Consider the following 11,735-nt stretch of genomic DNA (forward strand, 5'->3'; position numbering starts at 1 on the left):
AAAGCCAAACTGTTCCGCAACTTGATGAAGAGAAAACAATGGGTGTCATTCGGAGAAATCCGTTTATTATATAAATCCTCAAATGGCATGTATGTGTCTGTTTAGTGTCTGTTCATGAATGGCAAAAAAATTGTTTAAATGTTTGTTTTGTAAAAAATAAAAAATAATATTATTATTGACAAATCTTAACACTTTTGGAAATGTATACTAGCGTAAAGTTATTGAAGCTGGAGCTTAATGGAAGGTAAATTGATTATCTAATGCAATAAAAGACGCATTTTAAACACGATCATTTGTTGTAAAGTCTGTACTGTAATATAAAAAATATATATTCTGAAAAAAGATTTTTTACATGAACTGCAATATTTGGTATATTACATTTTAAAAAAGTGATGTTTTAACCGTGCACAATAGCCGATACCAAAGACTCTAATGTCTAGAGTCGATCAAATAAAGACTATTGTTTGATTTGGGAGGGGGGGGGGGGGGGTTGATTTTGATTGTGGATGGGGTTAAGAATAATGCAAATAGCTTGCTATTGTGTGCTCTGTATGGAATAACCACAAGTGAATAAAGTTGTTGTGAAGACCTCTCCAAACCAGGAGTGGCTCAAAGTTTTCATTGACGCCTTGTGGGTGAAGTATGTGCATTTTGAATCGATGCAGGGACCCCCAGGGAATCAAAAGTTTTCAATAAGTTTTTCAAACAAGTTGAGGAAATGCTCCTTCCTGTCCACGAGAACCAAGTCGTTCGCCTCGCTGCTGTCCTCTGGGACCTCCTCGGTCCTTTCTTTGGTTGCAGAGAGTCCGTCCAGCCGGGCTTTCTCCCGCTCCAGAGCCAGCCGGTCCCTCCTCACGCCATCCCTGTCCTTCTCCACCAGCGCCCTCTCCCTCTCCATCACCGCCTTTTCTCTCTCCACCGTCGCCCTCTCTCTCTCCAGCGAGGCTCGGTCTCGGTCCAGAGCGGCGACCTCCCTGTCCAGCGCCGCTCTCTCCCTCTGCAGCACCTGCCGCTCCCTCTCCACCACCCGTTCCTCCCTCTCCACCACCCGTTTCTCCCTCTCCATCACCCGCCTTCCGCCGTCCATCGTGTCCCTCCCGTGCTCCATGTCTAGCATGGCGCGATCTATCTCCTGGCTTCCCTCCTCCAGCGCCTCCTCGTCCTCATCTCCGTTCAGGGAGACCTCGATCTCCGGCCTGTTTGCTAACGGAGCCGCATGGGAGTTCACCACCACGGATACTTTCCTCTTCTTGGGTTTGGGGATGGGCGGGAATTCGCCGTTGGTGGGGAAGGCCTTGATGATGGGGGCATTGCCTTCCAGCCGACCCTCCATGGCATCGTCCATCAGATTGAAATAAGGCCACGCATCAGGGATCCCTTTCATTCCATCTGACGGGTACTTTAGCCCCTGAGGAAGAAGAGAGAGGGCGATGAATCGTTTAAATACTTGATAAGCCCAAGTGGTTTCGTTTGTTGTTGTTTTTTACTGTACCTTGTATCTCTTCTTCAGGTTTTCCCATTTTTTGGATGCTTGACTGTGCGTCATCTTGTGGTGCAAGCCCATATGTTTCAGGATGGCTCTGAAAATAGAATCATCTTAATAGCACACAAAGACATATATCGACTAGTCAACTACTTTGATGATTTATTCATCATGAGTCATGGATTTAAAGTAGCAATGCCAAAAAAAGTCCCTGGTTTTAGCTTCTCAAGTGTGAATATTAAACAAACATTTAGCATTATTTTTTTTATTTTTTTAAACCATCAAAGACAAATCTCATTGCAGAATATCACATGATGGTACTTTCTACATATTTAGACGTGTAACGTCTCTTAGAGCTTTAACTTGCTGTCATACCTCCATGCCCACATGGAAGTATTTCTCTTTCCAGAGAAGAGGTAATTATTAGAAATCCTCAGCTTCACGAAGGCTTCCACTTCATTCATACTCACTGAGAGGGAGAGAGAAAAGAAATGAGTTAGAATGACTTAATGACCAAAACTTATTTAACACTGGTTATTATGCTGTGTGCATTTCTGCCTACGAAATAAGATTAAAGAACACTCAATATTGTTTTATTTCAGGTGAGTAATTAGCACAATCTCATCCTATAACCTGCACCACCTGTTAGCTGTACTTTACAACAAGTGGCAGGTACCAATCAACAGTTAAACGTGAGTGTATTTCTAAGTTTGATGTGTTGCCTCATGCTCATTTAGACAATATTACACAACATATCAAACCTAGCGTGACTGAAAAAATGCGCGTTAGCTATATTCACTTTTAATCGTTGCATGAAAGTGTGCTTGTGGGGAACTTTCACCGTGGAGCACACTTGCTAGGCGCCCAAGCTAGCTCCAAGTACGTTAGCTAGCTTGATTAAGACGTGGTATTTATTGCTGCCTGTACTTACTTTTATACGTGAACTCCACGGGGCTGACTTTATCATAAGTGGTGGTCGTGTAGGCGTGATCGTTGATTTCCATGTTTTCTTATTTTCCGTTTCTTCGGTTTGGCCTTGTTATCAAGTGTCCTTCGTAAGAAAAAGACTACTCGTTCCTCCTTCAGAGGGACCCTATCTTCTTTTTCGCTTGCTTTTAACAGAGTGCTTTAGCGTGACCTGTAAACTGGGAGGCGCCAACGGCATAACCAGCTCACTATCGCCACCCAGTGCTGCGGAGGTTTAGCACACGACAAAATAATATTCCATAGTATATTTTAAGTACTCGACTGTGTTTTTATAAATCCATCGTTCATACAATTGACTATTTAATTTGTTTATTGATTGATATGTATGTATACAAAACGAACAGTTATTACATTACCTATACAATATCCCAGCACGTTTTGCACTCCACTTACACTTATAATTGTAAACCTCTATACAGTTTACAATAACACTGAACTTTATATAGACGTTGTATGTTGTTATCTATTTACATGCATATATATATATATATATATATATATATATATATATATATATATATATATATATATATATATATATATTAACCTACATAACAATATAATTATGTTTAGTTATCTGTGTTTTAGCTTTACAAGGAAACAAGGTTAATTTATTTGTCATTTTACAACACATGGTTGCACAATGAATTGGACGTTGTACCCCATTCACGCTTCGATGTCCTTGTCTTAGCTGAATGTCTATGTTTGTCATCCTGTGCACTGTTTTTTGGCACACATACTTGGTTTAAGGAATCACTCTGATTTATTTATGTTCCTTGTATTTCTCTTATATATTACCAGTGGATTATTTGCTAAAAGCCTACAGGTACAGATAAAAAAAGTTTTTTTAATGTTTGAAATTAGCCTAATAAAGAAAATGGCTGCTGGGTCCTGATTTTTTTTGGATGTACTGTACATTTAATATCTGTAATCACTGGTGCTTTAATAATATTACTCCCCTATAAATTGTCTTTGTAGCTCCAACATATAGCTGACAGCTGGCAGCTGTTTTGCCATGACTGGTTAATGCGGGACCAACCTCTTGGCAAACAACGTCTGGGTGTGTCTGTATAAAAATAGAGATACGAAAACGAAAGTGTTATGCTACAGAATGGCGGCTGCCTATCGTAAGTACCTTTTATCCTCAACACTCAACAATCAATAATTTGTGTTCTAGTGATTATCTGCAGTGAGTTTTATGCTTAACACACGTATGTATGTATGTGGTCACTGTATGTTTGTAAGTGTATCGTTTATTTATATGAGACAATATACTAAAAGCAAATATTGATATCGAACCAAAACGTAACAGGATTACTTATATATGCCACTAATAGGGGAAGTACGATTGAAAGAAGTATGAGCTCTGAGTTGTGTAAACAGATTTATCAGAAGTTGCGAAAAGTAAAACGTGATACAGTTTCAGTTTCGTTTATTTTCATCGAGTGTCCACGTACAACTAGAGCGCAACCCTGTGTAGTAAAGTCGTGCTTTACACGAATTTCTCATCTAGATTAAGTTAAATTAAAGGTACGCTTATTATCTTTACTTGTTTTTATCAACAATGTCCAACGTGTAGAATACAGCTTGTGATATCCAGCAGACAGCCCTAATACGTTATGTATTTCAATACTTGTACTGTCTTTTAAACAGTGTCTCAACGTTTACCATAAAGAATATCATATGGTACTTTCATTATTTCAATCACTATTTTTCACTGAACACATATCAAGACAGAAAATGATTGCAACATGACTTCACAGCTGGAAGTGGTTCATCAGATAGCATTTCTTTAAATAGTGCTTATATTACAACAGCTCTGTGCTGACTCATCGAATGTTCTTCCAAGGCAAACTGGGAAAGACACTTCTTTAATGGACACAGGGGAGCACCTGCTTACCTAAAATATCATTGTAAGTTGCAGCATTGAGAGCAAACTGTGAAAAACAGCCTTACACCAACAGCTGGACAAAGTGTCTGTCTGTATACTTTTGGCCTTTCATAGTAAATATTGTATGCAGGGATGTACTGTCAGAAATTATACATATGTGTTTACCAAACATGTAAACATTTGATATGTTTTTTGTTTTTTCGCCAGAGTCTAGTGAGGAAAGCCCTTTGGAAAGTGGCTCTGACGGAGTTGATGAGTCGGACAGTGACTCAGACGTAGAAAGTGATTCTCAGGTTTGTTGGAGTCGGCGTCTGTTTTCTAATTACACACACAAAGCCATGAGAACGGATCAGTGAACTGCCATAACGATACAATATACAACACAACTATACATTCCTTACCGGTGGTGGAAGCAATCTTCTTTACTTTCATATTTCAGCTCGCTGGGACAGAGCCCTGCAAGTATTACAACGGCCGGGGCTGCAAGGACGGTGAGAGGTGCTCTTACTTGCACGCCTGCAAGTATGCCCTGAAAGGAAGCTGTCGCCACGGGTCCAAGTGTAAGCTGTACCACCCCACAGCTGAAAGAGAGTCCTTTGGTGCGAGAAACAGGGCTGCGGACCGACCACGGGCTAGTGGTGAGAGAAATGGATTGTCTTTCTTTCTGAACCACATCTTGATTTCTAAAATGTTCTACTTGAAACTCCTTAACTTCATTTACTTATCCTATTGCCTCTTCTGTCTACTCTGCACATGCCAATTGCATGACATTTTGTCCTTTTTTTTAACCAGACCCAAAGCTTACTGATGGCCGATGCTACCAGTGGCAGCTTAATGATGGAAACGGCTGGTTGGATGTTTGTAATGATCACGTTCTCGAGGCCCAGTACTCGCTGCCCCACACCAAGAGCATCAAAATCTACAACACAGCATACGGGTAAGAGCTTTAAAAAAACACAGCGCTTGAACATTTTGTCTCCGCGCAGAAAGCAGCTTGACGATGTATCCCTCGCTCTCCGTCTCTCTCCGTAGGGCAGTGAGTATCGATTTCAACAGGATGAAAGTGATTAGAAAGAGTCTGCGCGTGAGACGTCTGGATGACGGGAAGGCGGTGTGGATCTGGTATTGCACTTTGAGTCGTAAGTGGATCAAGTATGGAAACAAGGTGAATGGATTTAAACAAGCTGAGCTTTCTTTTTGTCCCGAGTGTGACACAGTTTGTTCATGAATATGTATATATTTTTATTTTCTGTGCAGGATTCGAAGGGCAACCCCGGTCCTGTGAAGAGCTCTGACATAGAGACAAAGTTCCAGAGCAACCCAACGAGCTCTTATACTTACACCGCCGGTGCCGAAACCGTCGAGATTAAATTCAGAGGTGAGGTCACAGAACGTTGACAGAATACTACAGAACATTGTTAGTTTCCTCTCAGATACCACCTTCATTTTCTTTTCGCCAATTGTCAGAAATGCGACAGGTGACAGGAAAGAGAAAGAGGAAAGTCACTCGTCGACCGCTGTACCAACAGCAGCTGGCAGGAACTGGGTGAGTTCGGACTTTGTTTCCGGTGAAAGGAGAAAGTGAACAAGCGTGTTTCCCAAATGTATCCAGAATTTTGTATTTTGTCGATTTCAGACTTCCTCAAGTAGCCTCGGTTCTCCAGAGTCTTCTTCTAGGCGCCAGACCACAGTGGCAGTTTGAGGGAGACAGCGGAGCGTGGCACGAGTTCAAACACAGGGTAAGCTATCCGGCTCCGTTAAGCTGAGAACACTTTGTCTTTTAAATAAGAGAAAGCGTGATGACTTGAATGGTTTTCAACAGAGCGGCACTTCAACGGAATGCTCCGTAACCAGCGACGAGATCGAGAGGAAGTACAAGCAAAACCCCAACGACAGCATGATCTTCAAAGTGCACGGACTCTCCTACAAGCTGGACTTTAAAGGTTGACATTTTAACGTTTTTAAATACTGTGATGAGAGAAAATAGCAGCACTTTGTTTAACCGGTTCGCTGTTTGCTAGCAAGTTCTTGAAAGTTATTAGTTACCAAATGTACAGATAATAGAGACAGTTTATTGTGTTGAGTTTATAAGCAGTTGCTTATTCTTAGGTGAAAGAACTGTAAAATGGTGGTTTGCAAAGAAAATACAGCTCCCTCAGCTATTCTGTAACTTCCACGAATAGTAATCCTGAAACAGGACAAAGAGCATTTATCTATTTGTTTTGTTTCTTGTATTCTTTCCCTGCAGCGATGATCCAGACCAACCTCAAGACCAACAATACACGCAAAATCAAGCGTGTGCTGGTCTGAATGACTTCAATGGGATTTTGAAGACCTCAAGAAGAAAGTCTACAATCAATTGTGCAATATCATACGTATACAATCAATCTGCATTTATGATTTGGGTGTTTGGAGCACACTTTTTGTTCTTTATGGAAAATATATTTTTGTGATTACATCAGAATTCAAGATGAGATTAAATGACACTGAAGGCTGTTTTTTTTTCTTAAAACATGGTCGCCATAGGGGCCTCAGCTGCCACTGTGCCAAAAGGCTCTGAAGTTTACCAGCCTACACCTAAATGCTGCCTCAGACCAACTTAAGCACCGCCAAACCAGGGGACGCTATGGAGCCGACACTATTGTAATGATACAGATATGTCATGTTACGATCACGCTGCCACATATATTCACACTGCCTCTTCTGATATAAGAGAATTCATTTAGACACAGGTTTTGGGCTAATTTAAGGCCAAATTTGAGCATCATGCTGCTTCTGCACATTGTCTTTGAGGGGTTGTACATGACACCGGTGCTTACATTATGCAATGAACATCTGCAATTCTTCAGTTAAATCTTTCATTTTTTGTTCTCCTTAAATGCAGGTATTTTCCTTTGAACTGTGATACAGATAATAGTGTGTAATGAAAATAGGAAATTATTGCAAATAAAAAAATGCATTAAATATTATTGTGTGCGTGTGTTTTTTTGAGGCAATAAGAGCTGATATTAGTGCTAATCTCCATCTGTTTTGCCCTTCATCTGAATATTATGTAGATGTATAATTTCCACAGCCCTAGTAAACAAAGCAGTCACTCAACTGGTGCAATGAATATGTATAGACAGAACAAGGCAGATACAAATAAAAATTATACTATTTCTTAACTATATAATTAGGCTAAATGAATCATTATATAACTTGTTGACTGACTGCAGTTAGACTAAGATTGTTATAAATACTCTACCGAAATAAATATAAGATAAGAATAAAATCAGAAAATCATACTGACGTAGGCTGTAGTCATCGTTCTGGTTTGGTTGCGTGAGATCTGTGCGTGAGATCTGTGCGTGAACACGCCTAGCTGCGGAAAAGCGAAAGTGAAACGCAAGCTTCTTGTGAAATTAAACTGCTTCTGAGTAAGAGTGAGTGAAGGAGCTTTAATGGAACCGTAACGTTTTTACTCGATAGGCTTTACGTTCACGTCACGTTTGTTTAATTTGTCCTTATTATTCGGCTCCGGTGTATTTTCCTGACATCATGGTGAGTCCACTTCACGGAACCACTTTGGACTAAAGACAGAGTCGTTGTGATGTGTACAGTCTTTGTATCTGTTGCTTACAGGAACACGGAGAGGAGGCGGGCCACTGGCAGGAGACCCCAGGTCTGTTTGACATCTGAAACTGCTGCTGTGTGATTTACTCAGACTGTGTACCTGAATGTGCGCGTCTCCGCCTTTTAGCTCACGCTTACTGACACTAAGTTTACAAGAAGCTAATACAACAAAAATCTCAAATTGAAGACTTATATATTACTCTAAGAAGTATGAGAGAGTGACTTCATAAAAGATTGATGACGTATACGCTTTGTCCAGATTGTCATGATGATGTCAGTCATTAACTTCCTTATTTTTGTTATCTCTACAAACATTGCCCACAGGCCAGGAAGTGCACCTGGCCCAACCTTCTGTTTTTTTTATAGCTCCACACCTGTCGCACACAGTAAAGTAATAAAGAGTGAAACATTAAACTGGCTTATGGCTTCTATAGCTGGCCATTTGTCAAAGCTCTGGGTCATTAAGAAAAGGCATACATAAGCTCCCATATTCTTTTGTTTTACAGTCAATGGGAAACATTATGAGTGGCAGCTGTCAAATGGACACGAGTGGCAGCCAATTGCCAACGACCACGTGATCGAGACCCACTACTGCCAACCTGGAGCAAAAGGAATCACAATCAACTTTAGCGATTGGTCAGTGTTTTTAGCTTTTTCAGTCTTTATGGACAGAAAAGGGGCATTCAACTTTTCTTGAACGTTTGTAAATTTCCCAGAAAAATCCCAGAAAATGTGTCTCTGGGTTCAGCTATTTTATTTAAGCACTTGCATATAATCTGGAGGTATTTAAATAGAAAGTAGAATACAAGGTTTGGCCCAGAGCCTTACAGTGAAAGTGAGCCAAGTTGTAAGTTCGTTGCAGCTTTTGAAACAGTATTTAGTTAATCAAGGGAATAAAAGTGTCCATTGAAACTGGGGATGGTGACAATAAATAATATTAAGAAGATGGATGACACTGATGTAATAGTCGGATGGATGAGTTCTGGTTTGGTGCAATTAAAACAAAATGTCACATTCAACAAAGTATATCAAACCTAATGATGATATGTGTCTCCACAGGCAGGTGTTCATAGACTTTGATAAGTTACAGACTCTCACTCCAGGTCTGGGGGTCCAGAGACTGAGCTTCCTCCCTCAGCGCCAGACGGAGGACGTAGGCTGGTACTTCAGAGACGACCAGCTGTGGCGTGAATACGGATCCCAGGTGAGGAAGATGTCTCGCGTTGACCCTTAATTCGATTCTCGTGGGTTCGCCCACTCTGAGTGTCCTCTCTCCTCATCCTCCTCAGAGCTCCAGCATGGTGTCCTCGTCGATCAGCAGTGCGCACGTCGAGCGTCAGTTCACTCTGAACCCTCGGGGAACCTTCAGCTTCACAGTGGGCTCGACTGGCTACTCGCTCGACTTCTCCAGTGTGTGACGTGCCTTTAAATGTTGCCCGCGTGCGCTCGTTAATTTCAATAAATGTGTCTTCATACAGCTAAATCTAACTGATGGTGTTTTACTCGGCAGCCATGACACAAACAAACTGCAGCACAGGCCTGCGCAGGGACGTACGAAGGCGTCCAAAATTCACTTCCAACACAGGGAGGTGAGACTTTTCATCCGTAGGAGGCGTATTTAGGTCTTAACATTTTGATTTCCTGCATTCAGTACAGGCCCATGTTTGTATGTCATGCACTCAAACAGATCAGCCTCAGTCGATTGATCTGTTCTAGGAGGACTAGATATGACCTGAGAGAGAATTGTTAGCACCAAACCTCTGTATCAAAGTTCTTATTTCTCTGCAGCTTTTCCTCCACCTCAGTTTCCTCCTCCCAGCCCGCTGATGGAGGCTACAAGTGGAAGTTTATGGGAGACGAGGGGAGATGGACAGAATACAAAGCACATGTAAGTGTGGCATCGAACTTCAGGTAGTTGTGGCAGAAACTTGTAAACAAAACGGAAAAACGTCCAGAAACGTTTGTCATAGTACGTAGTAGTATGTTTTTTAATGTTATTTTTCATTATATATCTTATTTACATTTATTTTGTCCTGATGAATAATGTCAGGAAGTCAGCAGTGGCATCTGGTGGTCCAATTAAAAACACTTTAAACTTGCCTTCCGCTGTAAAGTGGACTTATTTGTGCTCATTTGTATTTCTGTGTAGATCTGTTCATTTGGCAGCACTGCCATTGAGGGACAATACCAGCTGAATCCACAAGGCCAGCTGCACTACAAGACCAAGAGACACTCGTACACGCTGGATTTTTCAAGTAACGGACACAAACACACACACACACACACACACAGCTAAGAAAGCCATTCCTCTGCTCAAACATAACAGCAGTATAAATCACTATTAAAAGCTCTGTGTTCACTGGTTTATCATAGGTATGCATCAAGTCAATGACAGGATCGGGACTAGAAGAGCAGTGAGGAGGACTGCTGACTATGGGAGTCAACAGAACAGCAGGTCAGGAGAAACCTTTCACCGCGAGACGAGAATCCCTTAAAACAACAAGGATTAATGCTTAATTTATCCCTGAAAACATACCAAACATCTTCATTGAATTGAATTTAAACCAAACCACCTTCATTTTTAAACCCCCTGTATAAGAAAGTATGTTTTATTTAAGGGGTACATTCATTTCCCCTTAATTTACAAGTTCAATTTTAAATATTATGAAAGACTCTTGAAACCCTCATGACGTAACCCTTACCCCCCTTCCTATTTGTATATAAATGTACAGCTAGACGAGTGTTTTATCTATTTTTGTCTGTTCTTCAGTTCGGGCACGCTGCCGCGATGGCAATTTCAAGATGACAGTAGACTTTGGAAAGATTATTCCGAAGGAAGCAGCATTTCCAGTCAGGACATCGAGCTCCAGTACCAACAGAACCCGTCAGGCACCATGAAGTTTACCACCAAGCACTTCAGCTATGAGCTGGACTTCTCAGGTGAGCTGGAAACATCTGCATCTACAAAAAAATCTGTATTCCAGACTGGTGCTGATGTTACAGCAATGGATCAATCTGTACACCAGAAGTCCAGATTTACTTTGAAATCTATCTTTTGCAGCCATGACTCAGATGAACCTGTCCACAACCACCACCAGATCAGTGCGACGACTTAACCAGTGACTGTGGGACGACCGACGGGGTCGAAGGTCGGAGGTCAACTTAATATTGATCCTCACAATTGCCTCAGTGCCTGCATCAGGTCGTCTCCCAAAGTGGAATGATTCAGTACTGTTTTTCACAAGTCGCCTCATCTCTTTGCTTTTGGGATGACTTACACAACAGTTATTTAAACATATATATATATTTAAAAAATCTTTTTTTCTTTTTACAAGATACTGTACTTGTGTCTCTGGTTCTGCAGCTTCAACAGCACCTCGTTATGAACCGTCCCTCGCTCCCCTGAGAGATTGAGACGAATTTAAGTACTTTTTTTTTAAAGGTACGGGGGAAATAAACTCATTAGAGGAAACTAGTTTACCCTCAAACCAAAGATGTTTACCAATGTTTCATATAACTGCCTGTGTCAATGCATCTTAAAATGTTGATGATTCATGAATACTGCCTTGTTAACAGAGCAGTTGTAATGTTTTACCTTTTGATAAGATACCTCTTAACTTAACTTAGATGTATTTCATACTGCTCAATAATTCAGTGTAAAGCCATGTAATCTGTTCTAAATTAAAGTTAGACACTAAACTGCCTGATGTCATGTTGTAAAGCCACCGCACAAATAACAACCACCCTCAGAGTATTAGATTG

At 41.0% G+C, this 11,735-nt stretch overlaps 3 protein-coding genes across 3 annotated transcripts; 2 read left to right on the top strand and 1 right to left on the bottom strand.

Moving 5' to 3' along the window:
• Positions 1 to 83: 83 nt before the first annotated feature.
• On the bottom strand, positions 84 to 2,543 carry LOC306713729 (uncharacterized protein). Its single transcript, XM_079183541.1, has 4 exons — positions 2,415 to 2,543; positions 1,859 to 1,952; positions 1,493 to 1,580; positions 84 to 1,408 (listed from the first exon to the last, which is right to left on the bottom strand). The coding sequence occupies exons 1-4, from the start codon at positions 2,485 to 2,487 to the stop codon at positions 680 to 682; spliced, it is 984 nt and encodes a 327-aa protein (XP_079039667.1). The 5' UTR covers positions 2,488 to 2,543; the 3' UTR covers positions 84 to 679.
• Positions 2,544 to 3,560: 1,017 nt separating this feature from the next.
• On the top strand, positions 3,561 to 7,319 carry LOC306713724 (uncharacterized protein). Its single transcript, XM_079183535.1, has 10 exons — positions 3,561 to 3,597; positions 4,569 to 4,654; positions 4,801 to 4,999; positions 5,154 to 5,298; positions 5,394 to 5,526; positions 5,619 to 5,739; positions 5,829 to 5,907; positions 5,998 to 6,100; positions 6,184 to 6,304; positions 6,610 to 7,319. The coding sequence occupies exons 1-10, from the start codon at positions 3,582 to 3,584 to the stop codon at positions 6,669 to 6,671; spliced, it is 1,065 nt and encodes a 354-aa protein (XP_079039661.1). The 5' UTR covers positions 3,561 to 3,581; the 3' UTR covers positions 6,672 to 7,319.
• A 420-nt stretch (positions 7,320 to 7,739) lies between these two features.
• On the top strand, positions 7,740 to 11,666 carry LOC306714101 (uncharacterized protein). Its single transcript, XM_079184047.1, has 11 exons — positions 7,740 to 7,901; positions 7,983 to 8,022; positions 8,480 to 8,609; positions 9,033 to 9,177; positions 9,263 to 9,383; positions 9,484 to 9,562; positions 9,762 to 9,861; positions 10,123 to 10,228; positions 10,347 to 10,428; positions 10,744 to 10,913; positions 11,035 to 11,666. The coding sequence occupies exons 1-11, from the start codon at positions 7,899 to 7,901 to the stop codon at positions 11,094 to 11,096; spliced, it is 1,038 nt and encodes a 345-aa protein (XP_079040173.1). The 5' UTR covers positions 7,740 to 7,898; the 3' UTR covers positions 11,097 to 11,666.
• The last annotated feature ends 69 nt before the right edge of the window (positions 11,667 to 11,735 follow it).

The sequence above is a fragment of the Pholis gunnellus genome (assembly GCF_910591455.1).
Source record: "Pholis gunnellus genome assembly, chromosome: 22".
Lineage (NCBI taxonomy): Eukaryota > Metazoa > Chordata > Actinopteri > Perciformes > Pholidae > Pholis > Pholis gunnellus.